The sequence below is a fragment of the Bufo bufo genome, chromosome 7 (assembly GCF_905171765.1).
Source record: "Bufo bufo chromosome 7, aBufBuf1.1, whole genome shotgun sequence".
In the NCBI taxonomy this organism is placed as follows: domain Eukaryota; kingdom Metazoa; phylum Chordata; class Amphibia; order Anura; family Bufonidae; genus Bufo; species Bufo bufo.
The window spans coordinates 83,170,355-83,196,990 of record NC_053395.1 but is presented as its reverse complement, the minus strand read 5'-3'; the positions used below and the strand labels follow the sequence as shown (position 1 = coordinate 83,196,990).

General features: G+C 46.7%; 1 protein-coding gene across 1 annotated transcript in view; it reads right to left on the bottom strand.

The window, feature by feature from the left end:
- GTF3C1 (general transcription factor IIIC subunit 1) overlaps window positions 1-26,636 on the bottom strand; it is a 199,910-nt gene that overhangs the window by 24,127 nt on the left and 149,147 nt on the right. The window contains 3 exon segments of the mRNA XM_040441684.1: window positions 21,585-21,835; window positions 22,357-22,641; window positions 22,729-22,901. Of these exon segments, the coding sequence (XP_040297618.1) occupies window positions 21,585-21,835; window positions 22,357-22,641; window positions 22,729-22,901 (709 nt within the window).

Here is a 26,636-nt window from a genome sequence, read left to right as displayed (position 1 = left end):
TGTCTGATCCGCAGTGCGACTGACCCGTGCGTGCTGCAGCTGAAACTCCACTATGGCCTGCTGCTGCTCGCACAGTCTGTCCAGCATATGCAAGGTGGAGTTCCACCTGGTGGGTACGTCGCATATGAGTCGGTGAGCGGGAAGGCCGAAGTTACGCTGTAGCGCAGACAGGCGAGCAGCGGCAGGGTGTGAACGCCGGAGGCGCGAACAGACGGCCCGCACTTTATGCAGCAGCTCTGACATGTCGAGGTAGTTGTGAATGAACTTCTGCACCACCAAACTCAGCACATGCGCCAGGCAAGGGATGTGCGTCAAACCGGCTAGTCCCAGAGCTGCAACGAGATTTCGCCCATTATCGCACACCACCAGGCCGGGCTTGAGGCTCACCGGCAGCAACCACTCGTCGGTCTGTTGTTCTATACCCCGCCACAACTCCTGTGCGGTGTGGGGCCTGTCCCCCAAACATATGAGTTTCAGAATGGCCTGCTGACGTTTACCCCGGGCTGTGCTGAAGTTGGTGGTGAAGATGTGTGGCTGACTGGATGAGCAGGTGGAAGAAGAGGAGGAGGAAGCTGAGGAGGAGGAGGAGGAGGAGACAGGAGGCAAAGAATGTTGCCCTGCGATCCTTGGCGGCGGAAGGACGTGCGCCAAACAGCTCTCCGCCTGGGGCCCAGCCGCCACTACATTTACCCAGTGTGCAGTTAGGGAGATATAGCGTCCCTGGCCGTGCTTACTGGTCCACGTATCTGTGGTTAGGTGGACCTTGCCACAGATGGCGTTGCGCAGTGCACACTTGATTTTATCGGACACTTGTTTGTGCAGGGAAGGCACGGCTCTCTTGGAGAAGTAGTGGCGGCTGGGAACAACATACTGTGGGACAGCAAGTGACATGAACTGTTTGAAGCTGTGTGTGTCCACCAGCCTAAATGACAGCATTTCTAGGCCAGTAGTTTAGAAATGCTGGCATTCAGGGCCAGGGATCGAGGGTGGCTAGGTGGGAATTTACGCTTTCTCTCAAATGTTTGTGAGATGGAGAGCTGAACGCTGCCGTGTGACATGGTTGAGATGCTTGGTGACGCAGGTGGTGGTGTTGGTGGTACATCCCATGTTTGCTGGGCGGCAGGTGCCAACCTTCCTCCAGAGGCAGAGGAAGAGGCGGCGGCAGCAGCAGCAGAAGAGGCCGGGGCGGCGGCAGCAGCAGAAGAGGCCGGGGCGGCGGCAGCAGAAGAGGTAGCAGGGGGAGCCTGAGTGACTTCCTTGTTTTTAAGGTGTTTACTCCACTGCAGTTCATGCTTTGCATGCAGGTGCCTGGTCATGCAGGTTGTGCTAAGGTTCAGAACGTTAATGCCTCGCTTCAGGCTCTGATGGCACAGAGTGCAAACCACTCGGGTCTTGTCGTCAGCACATTGTTTGAAAAAGTGCCATGCCAGGGAACTCCTTGAAGCTGCCTTTGGGGTGCTCGGTCCCAGATGGCGGCAGTCAGTAGCAGGCAGAGTCTCTTGGCGGCGGGTGTTCTGATTTTGCCCACTGCTCCCTCTTTTGCTACGCTGTTGGCTCGGTCTCACCACTGCCTCTTCCTCCGAACTGTGAAAGTCAGTGGCACGACCTTCATTCCATGTGGGGTCTAGGACCTCATCGTCCCCTGCATCGTCTTCCACCCAGTCTTGATCCCTGACCTCCTGTTCAGTCTGCACACTGCAGAAAGACGCAGCAGTTGGCACCTGTGTTTCGTCATCATCAGAGACGTGCTGAGGTGGTATTCCCATGTCCTCATCATCAGGAAACATAGTGGTTGTGCGTTAGTGCATTCTATCTCTTCCACCCCTGGGGAAGGGCTAGGTGGATGCCCTTGGGGAACCCTGGCAGCAGAGTCTTCAAACAGCATAAGAGACTGCTGCATAACTTGAGGCTCAGACAGTTTCCCTGATATGCATGGGGGTGATGTGACAGACTGATGGGCTTGGTTTTCATGCGCCATCTGTGCGCTTTCTGCAGAAGACTGGGTGGGAGATAATGTGAACGTGCTGGATCCACTGTCGGCCACCCAATTGCCTAATGCCTGTACCTGCTCAGGCCTTACCATCCTTAGAACGGCATTGGGCCCCACAAAATATCGTTGTAAATTCTGCTGGCTACTGGGACCTGAGGTAGTTGGTTCACTAGGACGTGTGCCTGTGGCAGAACGGCCACGTCCTCTCCCAGCACCAGAGGGTCCACTAACACCACCACGACCATGTCCACGTCCGCGTCCCTTATTAGATGTTTTCCTCATTGTTCCCGTTCACCACAATTTTGAGAATGGCAAATTTGGGAATAGTTTTTCAACCCAGAACAAAAAGTGTGCTTTTACGGTCACTACAAATAACTTGACCAGCTAAAACAGTACAGATTTGGTTGAATAGAAATGTGAGGCCTGTTTTTTTTTGCGCTGTGTGACAGGTATAGGTTTAATCACAGAATCAGACTTCTATCTGCACGGTAGCGTGTGTCTTAGGTTTTTCTGAATGACACTATCAGCACCTTCAATGTAAGATATCCTTTTTGGGATAGATTTCAAGTTAGCCTCATATAGCAGAAACTAGTTATTTTGAGAATGGCAAATTTGGGAATAGTTTTTCAACCCAGAACAAAAAATGTGCTTTTACGGTCACTACAAAAACCTTGACCAGCTAAAACAGTACAGATTTGGTTGAATAGAAATGTCAGGTCTATTTTTTAGGCGCTGGGTGACAGACTCAACTTGCCCCTGATGTAGTATATGGCCAAAAAAATAACTACACTGTTGATGGTTAAATGCACTTGGGTGACACAGGCTCAGCCTGCACCAGATGTAGTATATGGCCAAAAAATAACCAGACTGTTGATGGTTAAATGCACTTCGGTGACACAGGCTCAGCCTGCAGCTAATGTAGGATATAGCACAAAATAACCACACTATTGATGGTTAAATACACTAGGTGATAGCTTGTGCTGGCGCACCACAAGTCACAAAATGGCCGCCGATCACCCCAGAAAAAAAGTGATCTAAAAACGCTCTGGGCAGCCTCAAAAAAGTGAGCAAGTCAATATTAGCACTTCAATGATCCACAGCTGCAGATCGATCACAGAATGAAGTCTTTTGGAGGAGTTAATCTGCCTAATCTCGCCCTAACGTCGCAGCTGCAACCTCTCCCTATGCTTGAATCAGCAGAGTGACGTGCAGCGCAACGTGACCCAAGCTTATATAGAGGCTGGGTCACATGCTGCACTGGCCAATCACAGCCATGCCAATAGTAGACAAGGCTGTGATGGCCTCTTGGGGCAAGTAGTATGACGCTTGTTGATTGGCTGCTTTGCAGCCTTTCAAAAAGCGCCAAGAAAGCGCCGAACACCGAACTTTTACAAAAATGTTCGGGTTCGGGTCAGTGTCACGGACACCCCAAAATTCGGTACGAACCCGAACTATACAGTTCGGGTTCACTCATCCCTACTAGCAACCCATTCTTTCATAATCACTTCTTGGAGTTTGTCAGAATTAGTGGGTTTTTGTTTGTCCACCCGCCTCTTGAGGATTGACCACAAGTTCTCAATGGGATTAAGATCTGGGGAGTTTCCAGGCCATGGACCCAAAATGTCAACGTTTGGTCCCCGAGCCACTTGGTTATCACTTTTGTCTTTTGAAAATGCATTGTTCTTCACCAAACTGTTGTTGGATTGTTGGAAGAAGTTGCTGTTGTAGGGTGTTTTGGTACCAATCTTTATTCTGTGGCTGTGTTTTTGGGCAAAATTGTTAGTGAGCCCACTCCCTTGGATGAGAAGCAACCCCACACATGAATGGTCCCAGGATGCTTTACTGTTGGCATGACACAGGACTGATGGTAGCGCTCACCTTTTCTTCTCCGGACAAGCCTTATTCCAGATACCCCAAACAATCGGAAAGAGGCTTCATCGGAGAATATGACTTTGCCCCAGTCATCAGCAGTCCATTCACCATACTTTCTGCAGAAGATCAATCTGTCCCTGATGTTTTTTTTTGGAGAGAAGTGGCTTCTTTGCTGCCCTTCTTGACACCAGGCCATCTTCCAAAAGTCTTCGCCTCACTGTGCGTGCAGATGCGCTCACACCTGCATGCAGCCATTCCTTAGCAAGCTCTGCACTGGTGGCACTCCGATCCTGCAGCTGAATCCTCTTTAGGAGACGATCCTGGCGCTTGCTGGACTTTCTTGAACGCCCTGAAGCCTTCTTAACAAGAATAGAACCTCTTTCCTTGAAGTTCTTGATGATCCTATAAATTGTTGATTGAGGTGCAATCTTAGTAGCCACAATATTCTTGCCTGTGAAGCCATTTTTATGCAACGCAATGATGGCTCCACGCGTTTCTTTGCAGGCCACCATGGTTAACAATGGAAGAACAATGATTTGAAGCATCACCCTCTTTTTAACATGTCAAGTCTGCCATTTTAACCCAATTAGCCTGACATAATTATTTCCAGCCTTGTGCTCGTCAACATTCTCACCTGAGTTAACAAGACGATTACTGAAATTATCTCAGCAGGTCCTTTAATGACAGCAATGAAATGCAGTGGAAAGTATTTTTTTGGGATCAAGTAAATTTTCATGGCAAAGAAGGACTATGCAATTCATCTGATCACTCTTCATAACATTGCTATTGCAAATTGCTATTATAAAAGCTTAAGCAGCAACTTTTCCAATTTCCAATATTTATGTAATTCTCAAAACTTTTGGCCACGACTGTACACATCAGCGCATTTTTCCTTATTAACGGAATTGTGGATGAAAGCGACTCCATCTTGAACTTTCTGTACAGAATACTTTTGTTTAGCGGTTTTAAATGTATTAATTATAGTACGGAAGGATCCATCCAGTTTGGATTCTAGAAAAAGAGTCGAATAGAAACCTTCTTTTTCTTGAGATGAGGGAACCTGCGTAATTGCTCCTAACCCTAACAGGTCTTAAACACCCTTCCAGATTTTTTGACACAGACTTTTTGATGAGGGGGAAGTGACTACATATTTGTTTGGGGGAAGAGAGAAAAATTATATTTTGTATCCCCTCTCTACGATGTTTTGTACCCAGGGGTTTGATATTATTTCTCTCCACTGATCCGAGAACTTTCTTAGTATTCCCCCAATTTTAGCGTCATTGTCTATCGCTTTTATTTTGTGGATTAAGAAGGAACCCCCTACTTCGACCACCCTTTGGGTAGATCCACCTTCCTGTCTTTCCCTTTCCCCTGTATGACCTTTCTTGTCCCCCATAGGGACGGAAATGATCATTGCATACCGGTAATGTTGTTTTCCGGAGTCCATGACAGCACCAGGAGAGAGGGATCCACCTCCCAGGACAGGAAACCCACAGGTATAAATCTTCACAGACGCCCTCCTCCTCAGTGGTTTTTATAGACGAGACAAGAGACATCCGGACTAGCTCCATCTCATGGCTTCGGACATTATCAGAGTTTAGTATTATAGTTTTTATTTATTTTTTATTTTTTACTGCACACCCAGTGATGCAGGATCCAACACCAAAAAGAACAGAATGGAAGAGTAAGGTGGAAAGGAAACAGTGGTGCTGTCATGGACTCCGGAAAACAACATTACCAGTACGTAATGATCATTTATCCCTTCGTCCTATGACAGCACCAGGAGATATCCCAGAGAGTGAAAAATTAGGGGTGGCCCACAGCCTGAAGGACTTTGCGTCCAAAGGAAAGATTAGACACTTCTGACAGGTTTAATCTATAGTGTCTATAGAAGGTAGAAGCAGAAGACCACGTTGCTGCTCTGCAAATGTCTTGTATAGAAACCTCTGCCTTTTCTGCCCAGGAAGTTGCTACCGCTCTTGTGGAATGGGCCGACCAGCCAGACTGGACAGGTTCCTGCATAGAAAGATATGCCAAAGAAATAGCCTGCTTGATCCAACGGTGTCACGGAAGGTGTTGCAGAAAACTGGAAGTTATAAATAAACATCCGACTGACTTGATCCCAAACTAAGGAACATATGGGTGAGCCCTATAAAACCCCTAGAGCTCTCCCTGACTGCTCTGCCCATGCAAAGATCTTTATGATAGATAATTGCATGCCCTCGTACCTAGACTGTGTGACACCTGAAAACCCTATAATAGTGAGGGGACACGCACACCGGCTCCCTGCACTTAATACGGAGGGAGTCAGGGTCACCTAGAATAAAGCCAGCACGGAAACACAAATAAAGGAAAAGACTTGTCTGAGGAACAAGCAGTTGCAGCATCTAGCAGTGAACTCAATCCAGGAAGTAGTATAAACCGCAAAGTGAGGCAGTATGGGAGGGAATATAAAGGGAGGCAATCAGTGTAAATAGATGACAGCTGGGAGAAGGAAAAGAGATGACAAAGTGAAACCAAAACAAAGATCATCATGCAAGAGGTACAGAAGAACGTCTGCCAGAGCTTCTCAGAGAGCTGGCGGTGACAAACGGGCTAAAGTACTTTTACTAGCTGATTTTCCCTTATTCTGGCCTGAAAATAAGACAAACAATGAAGAGGACTTCCTCCAACCTTTTGTAGCCTCTAGGTATTGTAGGACACATTCTCTAACATCCAAAGAATGGAAATCTGCCTCTTCCTCGTTCCTCGGATTCTCATAGAAGGTAGAATAACTTCCTGATTTCTATCGAATTCCGATACTACTTTGGGTAAAAATGCTGGGTCTGGCCTAAGACTGACACAATCATCTTGGAAAATCGTATATGGAGGGCTAATGGAAAGAGCCTGAAGCTCACTAATTCTCCTGGCTGATGTAATGGCTACCAAAAAAATACATTTCAAGGTCAGGAACTTAATTGGCAGAGAGTCTATAGGACTAAAGGGAGGTTTAACCAAGGGCCTTAACACCAGATTGCAGGCCCCCAAACATGATATCCTGAATCGAGCGAACCTCTTTTGTATCTTCAAGATTCATAGTTGCCCTCACTGCCTTGATAAATTGATCTACTTCCTGAACAGGAAAAAAGGGCCTACCACTGCATTCCTCATCTGAAGAGGATGTAACGGACTCCCTTTCACCGCTTTCAAGTCCGTCCTCTGAACTAGAGGGGTCAGAATTTCCCATTGAAAAAGATGTGTTATCTTTGGTGCTCTTTCGCCTGCGTTCTTTACTTGACATAAGACTTTACTCTTCTATAATCATTTTCTTCATACATTTTACCATACTAGGGGATTCTTCCGCTATGGTACTCTCAATACACCCTTTACATAGGGGCTTAGTGTATGAAGTATCTAGTTTAGCCTTACAGATACCACATTCCTTATGACATATTTTAGCGGTAGCTTTTTTGGGTTTCTCAGTTACACCCTGGAAATTTAAACAAACAGAAAATCAGGATCTCTAGAAAAAGAAGTTAAATGTAGATCACTTACATTTCTTCAGGCCCATACCCATTCCTACCATAGGTGCAGGGGTAACTGGATGCTTAGGGTTTTCTCCAGAACTCTCCATGCTGGAAATATCCCTATAGCCCTGGATCTGGAAGACCCCAGCAAAGATCACAGGGGAGACTGGCTGGATACTGGCTTTATCTTTAGAAACTGCACACGAAACGCCAGGCAGAAGTCTATGTACTGCTCTGGACGCTCTGCGCTCCTTCCTTTTCAAATTTGCCGCCTTTCCCTTAAGCTCCGCCCCTTCTCTGCGTCAATGGATCTTTCACTTCCTTGCTATTTCCTCTGCGCTGCGCTCGCTGCACATGTACTCGCGCGGGATGCCCGATCTTGTTCAGAGCGGGGAGGGTTGGAGGGAGATAGGGAAGGAGGGAGGGTAGAGAGGACTTCAGAACCCGGTATTTAGCCGTCCGTCTCCTCTTCAAGGTGTGTGGAGCGGGGACTTCACCCGGCGCACACCTTCTCCAGCCAGCCTGCAATGTTAAGAGGGAGAAACTACTCCCCACCGAAAATAACAAACACCTGTAGGTTGTCCTCCTAGGACAGGAAACCACTGAGGAGGAAGGGAGTCTGAAGATTTATACCTGTGTGTTTCCTGTCCTGGGAGGTGGATCCCTCTCTCCTGGTGCTGTCATAGGACGAAGGGATAAAGGAAAATTTCCTTCTCAGGGGTCTTTCCTCGGGAAACCCTTTTTTCTTATCCATCACTTTCTCGAGAACAGGACCGAAGACATATTCTCCCGAGAAAGTGATGGAGCACAATTTCATTTTTGAGGCTGTCACCTGACCATGACTTCATCCATAAGGCTCTTCTTGCCGTATTAGATAGGGCTGCATCTTTAGCCAAAAACCTGTTGTTTCGACAGAAGCGTCAGCCAGGAAGGCAGTGGCCGATTTCAGTAGGGGTAAGGACTCTAATATCTATAATATCCTACTTTGGGGTTTTATTTTTCAGATGATCCTCCAACTCATTTAACCACAAGTACATTGATCTTGCCACAGATGTTGCAGTTATGTTAGTTTTTACGCTATACATAGCTGCCTCCCAGGACTTGCGTAAAAGACTATCAGCCTTCCTCTCCATTGGATCTTTTAACTGGGAGGAGTCTTCAAAAGGAAGGGGTCTTTTTATTTACCTTAGCAAACTGTATATCAATTTTTGGTGTATTGCCAAATAGAGATGGCCATTTTGCAGTGTTCGCCCGCGAACACATGCGATCTGCCATCTTAACTGACAAGTCCGGCGAGGCACAGGCAAGTCCTTACCTGTGCCTGTGCGCGAGCCGGTCTGAAATGAAATGCGGTCTCCGGGAGCAGGCAGTTCCGAGAACTGGACTTGTCAGTTAAGACTTGTCAGTTAAGATGGCAGATCGAATGTGTTCGCGGGCGAACACTGCGAACTGGCCATCACTGTTGTCAAATACTTGTGATTCAGAGGCATCAAATAAGAGGCAATTCTTGAATTCCCTAGATATGCCTAGATGCTTCTCTGGATCAGACCATTCGTTTAGGATCATTTCCTTGATATTTTCATTTATAGGGAATACCTTAGAGCGTTTGGTTCTTAAAGGGAACCTGTCACCTCTACTATGCTACCCTCACTGAGCATTTCTAAATGTTAATTATGTTACCCTAAACATATAAATTACACTTTTAATTTCATTTGTAGACGAATTCAATAAGTATTATGCATTTTTGTACTTCCCGCCTTTTATGCAAATTACATAAAAGAGTCATATCTTACTTGTGTGACCAGAGAAGAGTCAGATTTTCAAGCTCTGACTCATCTCAGATTAATTTGCATATGTATCAAATAGTTTTTTTTACACAATAAAAGCACACAGAGCTATGGGGACTGGGTATTGCGGATGGGCTATCTAGCAACCCATGTCCTCAGCTCTATACCCAAAATCCAGGTGACCGGTTCCCTTTAACCCGGCAGACATCTCCTCTTGAATAGAGTGAGGCTTTTGAACGTCCTCAATGCCCATGGTGGCTCTCACTGCCTTCAATAGATCCCCCCATTTCTTCCGTAGAAAAATAAAACAATTTAGCCTCCTCCACAATTTCTATTTCTGATAGGAGATCATTGTCCTCCCACTGTTTAGAGGGAGCTGCCTCGTCCGCTAAATCTTCAGAATCGGAGGGAGACGCCATTTTTAGCCTTTTAGCGGCAGTAGGGCCTGGGCTTGTTTCTCTCAGAGAAGTCAGGGATGACTTAACCTTATCTCGTATAATGTTTCTTAACTCTTCCAACATAGATGGTTGTTCCTCTCTTACAACATGTGCAATGCAATCCTTACATAGTTTCTTAGAATAATTCTCAGGTAGTTTCTTAAAACAAGAAATGCATTTGGGATTCTTTTTAGGTTTTCTCTGAGCCTCCTTAGAGACCTATAGTAAGAGAGGAACAAGTATTAACCCCTCATAAAGGTTGAACATAATTATATATATATATATATATATATATATATATATATATATATATATATATATAGAACAAAGAAGTAGGACTGCACTCCAAGATAGTGATAAAATCAGCAAGTGGTTTATTCACCCATAATATGGCAAGTCTTGCGACGTTTCGGCTCACAAGAGCCTTCCTCAAGCATGGTAACAGTGAAAGTGAGAGCATTATAAAGGCATTTACAAAGTGTCCAACCCATAAGGGTGTGGTTACAATCAATTACAATTGCAAACATACGATGCATAGCAATACAAATAAAGTGCATGTGCATAAAGTGAGCAGTGGTATACAATTCATGACTAAGGGATGCCATCCCTACAAAGTGTATTAAAATGTATGTGATACTTCATCTAAGCTAAAATCACAATTATATAGGTGATAATATGATGAAGGTGGATCACAGAAGTCAAACCGTAGGAAGCAATGGGGCCCGCACATACCATGGCGTTCTTTGTGCGTCTCCAGGTCCTCATTGCGCATGACCACACTGACATCATCCGATGCATCACAGTGTAAAGGTCAAGCGCTCGCGCTCTGCCTGGGTCGACATGAGAGCGCCATTTTACATAAGGGAAAGACACCTAAAGGTTACGTACAGGTTATCTATTTAACTGTTGTCCACACGGAACAATCATGTCTCCGACCGCTGCAGGGATCTCCTACATATATCAGCAAATGGACAGGGGTCCCGTCCAAATGGGCGGGACACCTGACCAAAGCGCCACTACAAGCACAATTGCCAAAAAAATAGCAGTCGTAGAGGGATGATCCCTCAATTGTACCAACAACCTTATCTTGTTAAAATATAATGACATATCTGGAGTAACGCATTAATAAAAGAACGCTGATGTCCACCTCGGGTCGCATAGCTTCCAAAGGGTCTGATTCTAGGATCCACATCCAATTTAGTGAAAATATAAAATCCTAAAAAGCAGAGAAAAAATATTTTAGTTTCAAAATAGATCTTTTTCATAATTGTAGATAAATCTTTCACGGTTATCAAGCACCAATATACAAAAATGAGAAAGACAGCGCAAACATGCCAAGGGACCGGGGGTCAGCCACAGATCCTAGGTCTCTCACCTGAACTCAATATTGAGACCCCTGGGATGCAGGCTATCCAGATCATATATCCAGCGTAACTCTCTTTTCTTCAAGAGTGTCAGGCGATCACCACCTCTTCTAGGAAGCCTGACCTGATCAATGATCCAGCATCTTAGATCACGCTTGGAGTGTCCGAGGGATCCAAAATGTCTGGACACTGGTAGGTCAGTACGTTTCTTCCTTATTGAATTCCTGTGGTTATTCAACCTTACTTTCAATTCTGTGGAAGTTTCCCCGACATATAATAGGTTACAGGCACAAGCCAACACATAAACTACATATGACGAGGAACAGTTTAGATGGAACTTTATCGGATACTCTTTGTTGGTAAGCGGGTGTGTGAAAGATCTAGTTTTACATATATATCGACAATTGACACAACCGAGACACGGATAACATCCAAGTCCCGGCTGTGTCAATGTCCGCTGTATGCTGGTTTTCTTTGGACCTGCATCTGCTCTGACCAAGTGGTCTTTAAGATTTTTGTTTTTACGGTACGATAAAAGGGGCGGAAGCTTAAACTCTGGTACATCTTTAATAGACCTGCTTAGGATACCCCAGTTGTCCTTCAGGATACGTCCTATCTCCATACTACATCCAGAATATGTGGACATAAATGGTATCCTCTGAGTTTTTTTAGAGGTGGTATGTGTTATTTCAGTATTCATATGTAGGATTCTGTTCTTATGTGCATCTAATAATCTGCGATGATAACCCCGCTCCCTAAACTTATCTGACATCGTATCCAGTGTAGTCTCCAACTCAGTGTGGTCTGAAACAATGCGTTTCGTACGGAGGAACTGCGAATGGGGGAGGTGTTTAACCAGGCTGCGTGGATGATTGCTTTCATAACGTAGGATAGTATTTCTATCTGTCGATTTGACATATAAGCCTGTGCCAACCATACCATCAATTAGCTTGACGTTCGTGTCTAGAAATGACAATTGCGTTTTAGAGTATGATATAGTATACTGAAGATCAGGATCTATATCATTCAAATATGTGTGAAACTCCCTCAATTGTAGTTCAGTGCCCGAACTACAATTGAGGGAGTTTCACACATATTTGAATGATATAGATCCTGATCTTCAGTATACTATATCATACTCTAAAACGCAATTGTCATTTCTAGACACGAACGTCAAGCTAATTGATGGTATGGTTGGCACAGGCTTATATGTCAAATCGACAGATAGAAATACTATCCTACGGTATGAAAGCAATCATCCACGCAGCCTGGTTAAACACCTCCCCCATTCGCAGTTCCTCCGTACGAAACGCATTGTTTCAGACCACACTGAGTTGGAGACTACACTGGATACGATGTCAGATAAGTTTAGGGAGCGGGGTTATCCTCGCAGATTATTAGATGCACATAAGAACAAAATCCTACATATGAATACTGAAATAACACATACCACCTCTAAAAAAACTCAGAGGATACCATTTATGTCCACATATTCTGGATGTAGTATGGAGATAGGACGTATCCTGAAGGACAACTGGGGTATCCTAAGCAGGTCTATTAAAGATGTACCAGAGTTTAAGCTTCCGCCCCTTTTATCGTACCGTAAAAACAAAAATCTTAAAGACCACTTGGTCAGAGCGGATGCAGGTCCAAAGAAAACCAGCATACAGCGGACATTGACACAGCCGGGACTTGGATGTTATCCGTGTCTCGGTTGTGTCAATTGTCGATATATATGTAAAACTAGATCTTTCACACACCCGCTTACCAACAAAGAGTATCCGATAAAGTTCCATCTAAACTGTTCCTCGTCATATGTAGTTTATGTGTTGGCTTGTGCCTGTAACCTATTATATGTCGGGGAAACGTCCACAGAATTGAAAGTAAGGTTGAATAACCACAGGAATTCAATAAGGAAGAAACGTACTGACCTACCAGTGTCCAGACATTTTGGATCCCTCGGACACTCCAAGCGTGATCTAAGATGCTGGATCATTGATCAGGTCAGGCTTCCTAGAAGAGGTGGTGATCGCCTGACACTCTTGAAGAAAAGAGAGTTACGCTGGATATATGATCTGGATAGCCTGCATCCCAGGGGTCTCAATATTGAGTTCAGGTGAGAGACCTAGGATCTGTGGCTGACCCCCGGTCCCTTGGCATGTTTGCGCTGTCTTTCTCATTTTTGTATATTGGTGCTTGATAACCGTGAAAGATTTATCTACAATTATGAAAAAGATCTATTTTGAAACTAAAATATTTTTTCTCTGCTTTTTAGGATTTTATATTTTCACTAAATTGGATGTGGATCCTAGAATCAGACCCTTTGGAAGCTATGCGACCCGAGGTGGACATCAGCGTTCTTTTATTAATGCGTTACTCCAGATATGTCATTATATTTTAACAAGATAAGGTTGTTGGTACAATTGAGGGATCATCCCTCTACGACTGCTATTTTTTTGGCAATTGTGCTTGTAGTGGCGCTTTGGTCAGGTGTCCCGCCCATTTGGACGGGACCCCTGTCCATTTGCTGATATATGTAGGAGATCCCTGCAGCGGTCGGAGACATGATTGTTCCGTGTGGACAACAGTTAAATAGATAACCTGTACGTAACCTTTAGGTGTCTTTCCCTTATGTAAAATGGCGCTCTCATGTCGACCCAGGCAGAGCGCGAGCGCTTGACCTTTACACTGTGATGCATCGGATGATGTCAGTGTGGTCATGCGCAATGAGGACCTGGAGACGCACAAAGAACGCCATGGTATGTGCGGGCCCCATTGCTTCCTACGGTTTGACTTCTGTGATCCACCTTCATCATATTATCACCTATATAATTGTGATTTTAGCTTAGATGAAGTATCACATACATTTTAATACACTTTGTAGGGATGGCATCCCTTAGTCATGAATTGTATACCACTGCTCACTTTATGCACATGCACTTTATTTGTATTGCTATGCATCGTATGTTTGCAATTGTAATTGATTGTAACCACACCCTTATGGGTTGGACACTTTGTAAATGCCTTTATAATGCTCTCACTTTCACTGTTACCATGCTTGAGGAAGGCTCTTGTGAGCCGAAACGTCGCAAGACTTGCCATATTATGGGTGAATAAACCACTTGCTGATTTTATCACTATCTTGGAGTGCAGTCCTACTTCTTTGTTCTCTATACCATTGGGGATTGCCGTTACCCTACGTTGGACCTTGCACCCACATGCTGGCTGGTGCTCCCACTGGACTTTTTCTTCTATATATATATATATATATATATATATATATATATATATATATAATATGAGTATTACACTCACTGGTAATCCGGTTTCCTGGAAGTCTCCATGACAGCACAGACTGAGATTGCCTTCCTCTGATAGGACAGGAAAAAGCACACAGGTTAAAAACCCCACCCCCATCCCTCATCGCCAGTGTATTATAACAGGACTAGGACAAGGGGTAGAACATAACTAGTCAAAATAGTCTATTGAAAAAAAACAAGGGCGGGACAAAGTTGTCCTGTCATGGAGACTTCCAGGAAACCGGATTACCGGTGAGTGTAATACTTATTTCCCCAGTCGTCTCCATGACAGCACAAACTGAGAACTAACAAAGTAACTTGGGGGGGGAATACAGCACCTAGGACTTTACGTCCAAAGGCCAAGTCCTCGTCAGCAAACACATCCACCCTATAATGCTTGGTGAAGATGTGGGCCCTCTTCCAGGTGGCTGCCCTGCAGATTTGTTCTGACGAAGCAGAGGCTCTCTCAGCCCAAGAAGTGGAGACCGATCTAACTGAGTGGGCTCTATGGGATGGAAGAGCCTCCTTACCGGAGGATTAATAGGTCTCGAAGATAGTGCATCTAATCCAGCGGGATATAGAGCTCTTAGCTGCTGTCTTACCCCTATTTGGACCTACAAACTGGATAAAAAAAATTGTCGATACGCCACTCCTCTGTGGCGTGTAAATAATGAAGAACTGAACGCCTAACGTCTAAAATTGTGGAATCTAGATTCCTGCTCGTCTTTAGGGTTAGGAAAGAAAGACAGGATAACTATATCTTGTGACCTGTGGAAGGAGGAGACCACTTTGGGGAGAAAACAGGGGTCTAATTTGAAAACGAGCTTGTCGTCCAGCACCTTGAGGAAGGGTTCCTGTATGGAAAGGGCCTGGAGCTTGCAAACCCTCCTTGCGGAGGATATGGCCACTAGGAAGATGGTTTTCAAAGTGAGCCACTTAATAGATAGGGAGAGAAGAGGCTCAAACGGTACATCCGACAGCCCCAAAAGGACGGTGTTAAGGTTCCATGGTGCGACCATATTCCTGACTCGGGGATTTAGTCGATCTGCCGATTTCAGGAATCTTGCTACCCAGGGGACCTCATAAAGGCTGGTATTATAGAGGGCCCCCAAGGCCGACACCTGGACTCGCAATGTGTTAGGAGCAAGGCACAAATCCAACCCATCCTGGAGGAAATCCAGGATAAGAGGGATATTAGGGGTGGACTGGTTGAACCTGACTCCGCCCCAGGAGGCGAACTTCCTCCAAACTTTGAGGTACGCTTTGGAGGTGTTGGACTTCCTACTGAGTAAGAGGGTCTTAACTACTCTTTCAGAGAGCCCTAACCCTAGCAAGAAGGATTGCTCAGAATCCAGGCGGACAGCTTGAGGAGGTTGGTATTAGGGTGCGGTATGGGACCCTGGGTTAGAAGACCCTCCTCCGGAAGGAATCGGATGGGATCTTCCGGGCTGAGGGACCTGAGGAGCCTGAACCAGCTTCTCCTGGGCCAGAATGGGACCACCAGAATCAGTCTGCACCTTTCGGACTAAAACTTTTGGAGCACTCTTGGGATTACTGGTATCGGGGGAAAGGCGTATACTAGGCTCGTCGTCCAGCTCTGGGTAAAAGCATCTATTGCCACACATGGGTCTCTTCGGTTGAGGGAGAAGAAATCCTGAGCCTTGTGATTCTTTGCTGATGCGAACAGGTCTAGGATGAGACTCCCCCCAACGATCCCGAATCTGTTGTAAAGCGGTCTGGGACAAAGACCATTCGCCTGGATCCAGACTTTGCCGACTGAGGTAATCCGTCTAGAGATTCAGGGATCCCTTCAGATGTACTGCCGCAAGGGATTGTAGATTCTTTTCTGCCCAAAGGAAGATTCGGTCTGAGAGCCTCTGGAGGTGACCGTGTCTTGTTCCTCCCTGGTGCTAGATAAATGCCACAGCTGTGGAGTTGTCCGAGTGGACCAGGACATGGCCATTTTTGGCCTGTATTTGGATGGACCTGAGGCCCTCCCAAACCGCACGGAGTTCTCTGTAGTTGGAAGACATCCTTCTCTGGTCCTCTGACCAAATCCCCTGAAAAGTCTCTGAAGCCGTGAGGGCCCCCCAGCCCCAAGAGCTGGCGTCCGTTGTGAGGGAAAGCGGACCCTCCTGCTTTCATGGAACTCCCGTTTCCAGGTTCTCGGTCTTGAGCCACCAGCCCAGTGAAGCCTTCACCTCCCGGGACACTGACAACCCTTGGTCCAGGGATGATCGAGACCTGTTCCATTGTTTTAGAACCAGCTTCTGTAAGGGTCTCATATGGAATTGGGCCCAGGCCACCGCAGGGATGCAGGAGGCGAGATGGCCCGGCATTTCCATGACCTGCCTTATTGAGCAACGGGACTGCTTGGTGAAGTGGAGGACCCTTGACTTCAGCTTCTGTACCTGTAGCGGAGGGAGAAAGGATTTTTGAAGAGCTGAATCCAAGAGGATACCCAGGAATACCTTCTGATGGTCTGGGAACATGTCAGACTTCTCCCGGTGGACCAACCAGCCCAAGTTCTGGAGGCGCAAGAGAACCACTTAGATGTGTCTGTGAAGGAGATCTGAGGTTTCTGCTACTATTAACAGGTCGTCTAGGTAAGGGACGATTATTATCCCCTCCTTGCTTAGGGAGGCTACAACCTCCGCCATAACCTTGGTGAATATGCGGGGTGCCGATGATATGCCGAACGGGAGGCACTTGAACTGATAGTGGCGGACTGTCTCACCTTGCTCCACCGCGAACCTCAGATATCTTCTGGAACGGCCTGTATTGGGATATGGAAGTATGCGTCGGAGAGGTCTATTGTAGCCATCATAGACCCTCTTTTGATGAGCTTCACTGCTGACTTGACGGTCTCCATCCTGAACTTGTGGTAGGTGATGTGTTTGTTCAGGGGTTTTAAATTTATGATGGTCCGAAAATTGCCATTTGATTTCCGGACCAGGAATAAGGGGGAATAGTGACCCCTCCCCAATTCTGCGGCAGGGACCCTTTCTACTGCCCCCAGGCGTAATAAGTTTCTTACGCCCTCGGATAATGGAGACTCAAGGCCCCTGGTGAGCTTGGTCAGGACAAACCTCGGCGGAGGAAGGTAATCCAGTTCTATAGTGTAGCCATGTTCTACGATGCCTAATATATACGGATCCGTGATTGTTTGTTCCCAAACCCCTAGAAAGGAGCTGAGCCTTCCTCCGACCGGGATGAAGTCATTGTTTTGATGAAGAGGGAGAGGGATCTCCCCTGTTGGGATTAAGAAAAAAAAACTTTTTCCTCTCCCGCCTCTCGTAAATCCGCGACCCTCGCGGATCCTCCTATCGGCCCTGGGATCCTGCTGGGGCCTCCGAAAAAACTGTCTCCATGACTTGGATTTGTCCTCTGGAAAGCCCTTCTTATGGTCCGTGGCGTTCTCAAGGATCTTGTCCAGGTCGGACCCGAACACGTATTAACCGTGAAAGGGTAGAGATATCAGCCTGTTTTTTGATACAGTGTCGCCCGACCAGGCCTTAAGCCACAGTACCTGTCTGGTGGTATTGGACAGGTCCGCCGTGCGAGCAGATAGCCTAACCGATTCTGCAGTGGCATCGGCAAGGAAGAAAGTGGCCTTCTTCAGAAGAGGAATACTGTCCAGGATCTCCTCCCAAGGGGCCTTATTCACTATATGGCTCTAACTACTCAAGCCACACGGCGAGTGTACGAGCCACTCACGTTGCTGCTACCCCCGGTTTTAGGAGAGCTGCTGTAGCCTTCTTGAGCAGACTCTCGGCTTTCCTATCTAGAGGGTCCTTGAGCTGCGCTGCGTCCTCAAACGGTAGGACCGTCCGTTTCGCTACCTTAGCAACGGGAGCATCAACCCTGGGAATGGCTTCCCAATTGGCACAGTCCGCTTCGTCGAAGGGGTATCGCATTTTGAGGCCCCGTGGGATAAAGGAACCCTTCTCCGGCTTCTCCAATTCTGCCCGTATCATCTTCTGGACATTGTCCGGGACCACCGATTTGTGGCTCTCCCCTAAACCCCCAAAAACCTCCTCCTGGACTGACTTGGACCTCTTAGGGATCACCATCCTAATAGTGGCCCTGATGGTTCGGATCAATTCTTCGATATCCTCTGGGTTAAAGAGGAATCTCCTGTACTCGCTACTTTCCTCCAATTCCAGAGATCTAGCAGAAGTCCCCATATCTGATAAATCAGAGTCGGCCGAGTCCAGGTCACTCCCAGAGAAGTCAAGGCCTCTGGCCCTGGCGGGGCTGGGGTATAGGGGAGGCAAGGGGGTCCCTAGCGGCCAACGCTTACTGGACCTCCGTTCTGACCAGAGTCTTGATCTCCTCCATAAAACTAGAGGACTCCGCCTTCACCACGGTAGAGGTGCAGTCTTTACACAGTAGCTTGGACTCTGAGAAAGGAAGGCGCTTAGAACAGACGCCGCACTTCCTGGGTCTGGATTTAACGGAGGAGGTAGACTCCTTTTCTCCCTGTAACACACAAAGGAGGGTCAACCACAGCAGGGCAAAAACGCAATATGAAAAGGTGCCAGCAGGCTACTCACACCGCCCAGAGTGGTAGGGGGCTCAGGACCCGAGCCAGTGGTGGTAGGGGCGCTCATCGTTTCAGCTCCCGTCCACTTGAGTTGCTGTCAGCAGGTAGGGCGAACTGTGGAGGCCTCAGAGCGGTCCGAATCGGCGTCCCTTTTTGAATTTGGCGCCGGCCGTGGCCTCCGTGACGTCACAACGCAGGCCACGCCTCCCGGCGTCATCACCCGGCGACTGGAGGGAAGCGCGTCATAGCTTCGCTCCAGCCGCCCTTACCGCACTGCTTAAAGTCCGCCTGGGCCGCCGCAGAGGGAACTTCGCCGGGATCACCATGAATAAGGGTGACCCGGGCATAGACCGCGCCTGGAGGAGGGAAGAACCGGACCCCGGAACCGACCTCCGGTCTAACGGATGACACCCCGCCTTAGCAGGGCGAAAAGAAAAAAGGGTAAAAACCGAAAAAAAAGGACTAGGGAACCCAGAAGAGCTCCCAGCACCTCTCTGGCATTCCTTCCTTGACAGGACAGGAAAAAAGACTGGCGATGAGGGGTGGGGTGGGGTTTTTAACCTCTCTGTGTGCTTTTTCCTGTTCTATCAGAGGAAGGCAATATCAGTTTGTGCTGTCATGGAGACGACTGGAAAAAAAATAATTATATATATATATATATATATACACACACATATATATACACATATATACACACACACACACACGCCAAAGATTTAAACATGCTGCAGAGAATAATATGTTCCCCATGAGGGGACTTACAATTACTGGCGCTGGAGCATCAAGCTCTCTAGGCAACTCAGGAGCCGACATCCTCAGACCTCAGATCAGGCTCACCGTGGCTCCATGATGGCTTTATACCTTAGTAATCATACATCCGGGAACTGCCGTCAGACGTCCGCGCGTCCCACGTGACCGGAAGTGACGTAAGATGTCCGTGCGTCCCACGTGACCGAAACGGACGTCAGACGTCCGTGCGTCCCACGTGACCGAAACGGACGTCAGACGTCCGCGCGTCCCATGTGACCGGAACAATTTCAGACGCCTGCGCATTTGCGGTATTCCCGGCTTGCACCTGCTTAATCCTACCAGGGGAAAGGAGCTGCAGCCGGCGGGGACAGGCATCCGATCAACAGACGCAAGGCCCGCATGATTTGTTCTGCTCAGCATTGGTAAGTAACCGCCGGGGAGCAGGGGAACTTGAACAGGGTGTTAAAGACCCAAGGAAGCGCAAGCCCCGATGAGTACCCTGATAAAAATAATAAATAGAATCCAGATGTTCTTTTTTCAGTGTCCAGGACTTTCTCTGTCCTGGACACTGTAGGGGCAGGAAAAACACTGAGGTGGCTGGTGGGAGGGGGCAATTTAACCTTTCTCTGTTTCATGCCCCTACAGAGGTCAGGGGTCAATCTCATATACTATGCCATCATGGTGGTAAAATGGGAAAGCTAGTTTTTTTAGTAGCTCCATATTCTGAGAAAGAGAGATATATATATATATATATATATATATATATATATATATATATATATATATATATATATAGATATAATATTTATTTTTTCCTTAGGCGATTGTCTTATGTATGGGCTCATTTTTTGCGGGATGGGGGGACGACGACTGTTTTATTAGTACCATTTTGGGGGTGATGCAACTTTTTGATCGATCGGTGTTGCACTTTTTGTGATGTAAGGTTACAAAAATGGCTTTTTTGACAGTTTTTATTTTTTTTTATGGTGTTTATCGGACAGGGCAGATCATGTGATATATTTATAGAGCTGGTCGTTACAGACGCGGCGATACCTAATGTGTGTATTTAATTTATTTATTTATTATAAAATCAGGGGAAAGGGGCATTTTTTTCTTTTTTTTTTACTTGAAACTTGATTTTTTATTATTAAAGACACTTTTTTTTTTTAACTTTATTTCTGACCCACTCAGGGACTTTTGGGGGTCTGATCCTCTCTGTAATGCATTATAATACATCTGTATTGTAATGCACTGCCTGTTAGTATATTAGACTGAGTAATCCACTAACAGGTTGCCTAGGAGACCCAGCCTGGGGCTGGATCTCCTCGGCTTCTGTAGAAGGCAGGTCCCGATGGTTTCTCACTCATCGGGTCCCAGTCACCGCAGAGCGGGGACACGATGGGCTCCTTCACTGACCGCAAACCAATTCTATGCCACGATCATAGTTGACCGCGGCAGAGAAGGGGTTAATCCGCAGGCATCGGCTTTTACACAGATGCTGGCGGATACAGCAGGGGCCCGATGCTCGCCTGGTCACCATGACGTAATAGTACGTCAAAATGCAGCAAGTCCCTTGCCACTGTGTCAGGAAGGAGTTAAAGTATGTAACTTAAAGGGGTTCCCACATTACAATATATCCCTTTTCCACAGGATAAGTGTCTGATCAGTTGAGACCTTTAACGACCTCCTGTGTTCTCATCTGAATGGTGTGACAGGCATACATGTGCTCTGCAGTTCCATTCAGCTATATAGGGCTGCCAGAGATACTGTAGCAGTGTTTGTACACTATCTCTGCAAGTCCCATATTGTTGAAGACATGTCCACCGCTCTATTTAAATGGGGCAGCACAGGCCCCCCATTCTCCTGACCATCAGGACCCCCGGTGATCGGACCACTGCTGAACAGACACTTATGCCCTATCCCGTGGATACGCTGTTTTAATGAGACAGTCCCTTTTAACAGGGATTGTCCAAATGAGACCTATGTTCAATACATAAGCGTATCTCATTTTACAGGCGGTGTAGTTCACTTACCAAAGCATAGCATTCTTCCAATTAAAGGAGTATCCCTTAGTTTCAACCGTACATGACAAGAGTTGACAACCACATTGTCATTAGGGTTGAGATTCCTTGAGCTGACTATTCCAGGGGCGCAGTAACCTCTCATCAGCAGATAATTAGTATGAGATGCCTGACGTGCTTTCACTTCTATCTTCCGCTTGGTTCCCAAACCGTCATCATCTTCATCATCAAAATCTTCATCATCCAGGCCATCTTTTCCAAGGCTGCAGCAAATTATGAAAAATAAAATTGAAAAAATTATGAGACATGAGAGAAAAAGGATTACACAATTCCATCATAGTATATACACACATATGGAGGAATATTGTGTCCACCACAGAACTGCATGATAATCTGAAATCTCAGAGCACAAAAAAATAAAATAAAATCTGACCATTGAGAAACCAAATCAGACTTAGGCAGTACATATATTATATTATTCATATATAGATCATAGTCAATCAGTGGCACAGATCTGGGGATTTCCTTACATAGCTGCAGTGAGGAAGTCACACCTGACGTCCTCGTCAATCCCATCCTTTAGGCAAATTTTGCCTGATCTCGGAAAACTCTACTAACTTGAGACTCTAAACCTTTACAAGCATTTGTATATATATTTTTTATGACGTCAAAAAATCCAGAATATTTCATAACTGTGAAGTCTAATGAAGGAAATTTACTAGAGACAGAAATTACAGCTATGTACACTTTCAGATGCATATACATTTTGTAAGACATCAGTTACCTTTTCATGACCTCATTCTCAACTAAAGTGCTGTCCACCACTACAATCTGGTCAGGGATTTTCACATTCACAGATATAAATCCCAGAAGCAAGAGAGAGAGAACAGTCACACACTGGCCGCCTGGGCCATCCAAAGGAAATGCCAGCATGTCTGTTGGAGATTCATTGCTCTGGTCACCAAAAGAGAACGTGTCCACTTGATCAGCATTTCCATAAGACCTCAAATTTTCAAAGAACTGGAAGGATTCTGTACAAATTGTAGAAGGAAAGCGCCAAGTGAAAAGCCTATGGGAATAGAAAAGGTTCCATCCAGTAAGCCATAAAACATTCGCTAAATTCACTGAGCAGGCAAGAGACTAAAGGATATCTTACCTGTAGTAACCTTGTGATAACTGGAAGGACATTGGCACAAAAGGTAAAGCACGGTTCTTCTTTGGTCCTAATGTGTGATTCCCACGCCGACGATTTACCAGTCTCTTCTCCTTAAATTCCAAAAAAGCCTTTCCGAGAATGTTGTCACTATACTGTCTGTACATTCGAAACGTCTACAAAAGAGAAAAATTATACAATCAAATCTCATGTAGTCTCACACAATTCCTATAACAATTCAAACATGGCTGCATAAAACATTACAAGACTTCACAAAAAAAGAATTTTTGTACTTACCGTAAAATCCTTTTCTCGTTGGATGCATTGGGAGACACAGCACCATGGGTATATGCCCAGTTGCCACTAGAAAGGAAAAGTATTGGCTCCACCCAGACAGGCTATACCCTCTGCACAGACACTAAACTAACCAGTTGGTACTAAAGAAGTAGGAGCACCAAAATCCAGAGCAAAAAGTGAAGCCAACATGTCCTAAACCAGAAAGAGGACCATTATCGAAGAGTCCCTGGAAGCCCGGAAAACCTGAACGAAGAAACCAAAAAAAAACAACAAGGGTGGGATCTGTGCCCCCCAACGAGAAAAGGATTTTACGGTAAGTACAAAAATAAATTTTTCTCGTGAATGGCATTGGGGAACACAGCACCATGGGATGTCCCAAAGCAGACCCCGAGGGTGCGTAGAAACAGCCATGCGAAAAACATAGCGCACAGCCGCTTGCAGAACCTTGCGACCCAAACTGGCATCAGTAGAGGCCAAGGAATAGATGTGGTAAAACCTGGAGAAGGTGTGAACTGAAGCCTTGGAGACCTGGGAGGCCGAGGCCAGATGCCGGACCGCCCAGGATGCCACGACCGCCCTAGTGGAGTGACCCTTCGCCACATATGCTTCCTTGACAGCCGACCGAATCCAACGGGAGATGGTGGCTTTGGAGGCTTGTGAACCCTTACGCGAGCCCTCAGGGACAACAAAGAGGGAGTGAGGAAAGAACGGAAGGACTCCGTTAACTGGAAATACAGCAGGAGCGCCCGAACCACATCCAGAGGATGGAGAGCTCTCTGGGATGAGAGGTGTTGGGACAGAATGAAGGCAGTACAATCTTCTCATTATGTGGAAGAGGGAAACCACCTTGGGAAGAAAGGAGGGCACTTGGCGCAGGACAACCTTGTCCTGGTGAAAAAACAAAAACTGGGACCGGCAAGAGCACCTCCAGCTCAGAGACTCTGCGAATGGAGGTAATCGCAACTAGAAAGACAACCTTAAAAGAGATGTAAGAAAGGGAGATCCTCTTCAAGGGCTCGAAGGGAGAGGACTGAAGGGCATCTAAGACCAGATTCAAATCCCATGGTTCTACTTTCTTGGAAAAGAACAGACAAGGCTGAGACCTGACCTTTGAGGGAGGCAGGCAGAGACCTTTCTCAAGGCCGGCCTGAAAAAAGGCAAGAATCCTAGGGACGGAAAAGCCAGATTTACACCAGGCAAAATAGGCTTTCCAGGTACGATGGTAGATCCTGGCCGACTGGCCGGGTTTACGTGCATGAAGCATAGTCTGGATGACTGACTTGAAGAGACCACGTGTCCCTCTGCCCACCGCAGGATGCAAGAAGCTTCCATCAGGACTGCCACTCTTCTGATGCCACCCTGGTGGTTCAAATAAGCCACCGCATTGGAGTTGTCCATCTGAATCCAGACAGGAAGACCGCTAAAAGGATCGGGTGTGGAATCGGGCATAAGGAATTTCAACCATCCGGCCCAGAATGCGCATGCATGCCCTGATGGACAAAGGAAACGGCTTGCGAAGGCGAGCCACCCCTGACTGGAGAGCCACTACCTTGTTCTGGGGAAGGAACACTCATCCGAGGCAAGTGTCGAAGACCATGGCCAGGAAATCCATCCTCTGCCTGGGAACAAGGGAGGACTTGGAGTGGTTCACCAGCCACCCGAACTGGGATAGCACGGACAGGGTGATGTGGAGGCTGGACAGGTTGTCCCCCGGGGCGGAGCCTTCACCAGAATATCGTCCAGGTGAGGGTATTACTGTAACTCCCCTGGCCCGGAGAAGTGCGAAGAGGGGAGCCAACACCTTTGTAAAGACCCTAGGGGCAGACGCCAGGCCGAAGGGCAATGCCACAAATTGAAAATTCAGAGAACCTACCACGAAGGTACCTCTGATGAGACAGAGCTATGGGGACATGCAGATAAGTATCCCGGATGTCGATGGACGACAGAAACTCGCCCACCTCGAGGGCAGCAATCACTGATCTGAGCGACCCCATGCGAAAGTGACGGACGCGGACGAAATGATTGAGCGTCTTCAGATTTCAAATAGCCCGAAGAGAACCATCCTTCTTGGGAACAGTGAAGAGGTTCGAGTAAAACCCCTGAAAATGTTCCGAGGTCGGAACAGGAACGATCACTCCATGTGCGTGAAGGGTATTGTGGCGAAACAAACCTCGCCACTGGGCTTTGGAGAGGACTGGCTGCTGGCCTCTTGCCCCTGGATTATGGGCCATATACTAACTTTTGAACCCCTGGTCTGATTCATGCCATTTTTTAATATGTTGTTCCCCTGAATGGATTGATTGCGAATATGCAATTTTTATGTGAATGTGATGTATGGTTTTAGAGTTATGAAAGTTGGGTAGAAAGTATGTTTAACTGTATGTATAATTGAGTCTCCTCTCAGGATAAGGGGAGGGAATATGCTGGGTGTGTTTCTATTGTGCCATTGTCCCATTGTGTGTTTAAAATGGTGATGTCTGTTCTGTTGTCCTCACATGTGTATTGGCGATCTCCTTTTGTCCTCAGAGATAATTGGATTGCTCTTCAGGTTGTCTGGACAGAGAGGAGGAAACCATGATGCATTGTGGGGATATGTTGTCCTATGTTACAGTCTTCATTCTGGTCCTCTGGGGGCGTGAACGATTGGTTGCTGTAGTTACATTGTATGTCTTGTAATATACTGATTGGTTGTATTTCAAACCCCTGTGCGCAGTACTATGTTTGTTTTTTGTGAATAAAAGAGGCTGTACTTCAAGTACAGTCAGACCACTGCTTAACCCTCAACACGGAGCCTTGTCTCGTTATTGGGGGGATTCACTGTATGCTGTTAGAAGACCGATTGCCAGGATTGTATGCTTTTCCTGTTCGTCTGCTAGCAGCTATTCGTGAGGTTCCAGTTTGGAGTGCTACTTTGTATCCAGTTCGGGAGTTGGTGTTCTGCAGTAGCTGTGCCTGTCTCTCAGAAAGGGGCATATCGCCTAAACGGATTTTAACCCCTTGTCTGCTGAAACGGGCCGTTACAGGTATGAATGGCCTAAAAAAAAGCAGCCGCTTGGGAGGGGGACCTGGGTGGCGATGATTTGAAGAACCGACCTGTGGGAAGAGTGGAGAATTCTATTTTGTATCCGGAGCAAATTACCTCCAGAACCCAGGCGTCGTCTACGCTTGCACTCCAGTGATCCTGAAAGGGGAGCAAACGACCCTCCACTTGAGGGGGCGACCAAAGCGGGGGAAAACAGTCATGCAGATTATGGCTTTGCAGACTGGGGATTGAAAGGCTTAGGGCAGGCATGCCAGGAGGGATTGGCCTTGAAGGAAGGGCGAACCGTCATTTTGTCCTGACGGGAGGAGGAATCCCGAAAGGAGTGAAAACTCTGATCGCGATGCAGACATTAGACTGTTCTGGGGCAGGAGGAAACTTTTCCCACCCGTGCCCTCAGAAATAAGCTCCTCCAAACGCTTCCCAAAAAGCCTACCACCCAGGAAGGGGAGACATATTAGTGCCTTTTTGGAAGCGGCATCCACCGCCCAGGCACAAAGCCAGGCCATGTGGCGGATGGCCACAGAGTTAATGGCTGCCCTGCTAATGTGGCGGGCCGATTCCAGGGAAGCAT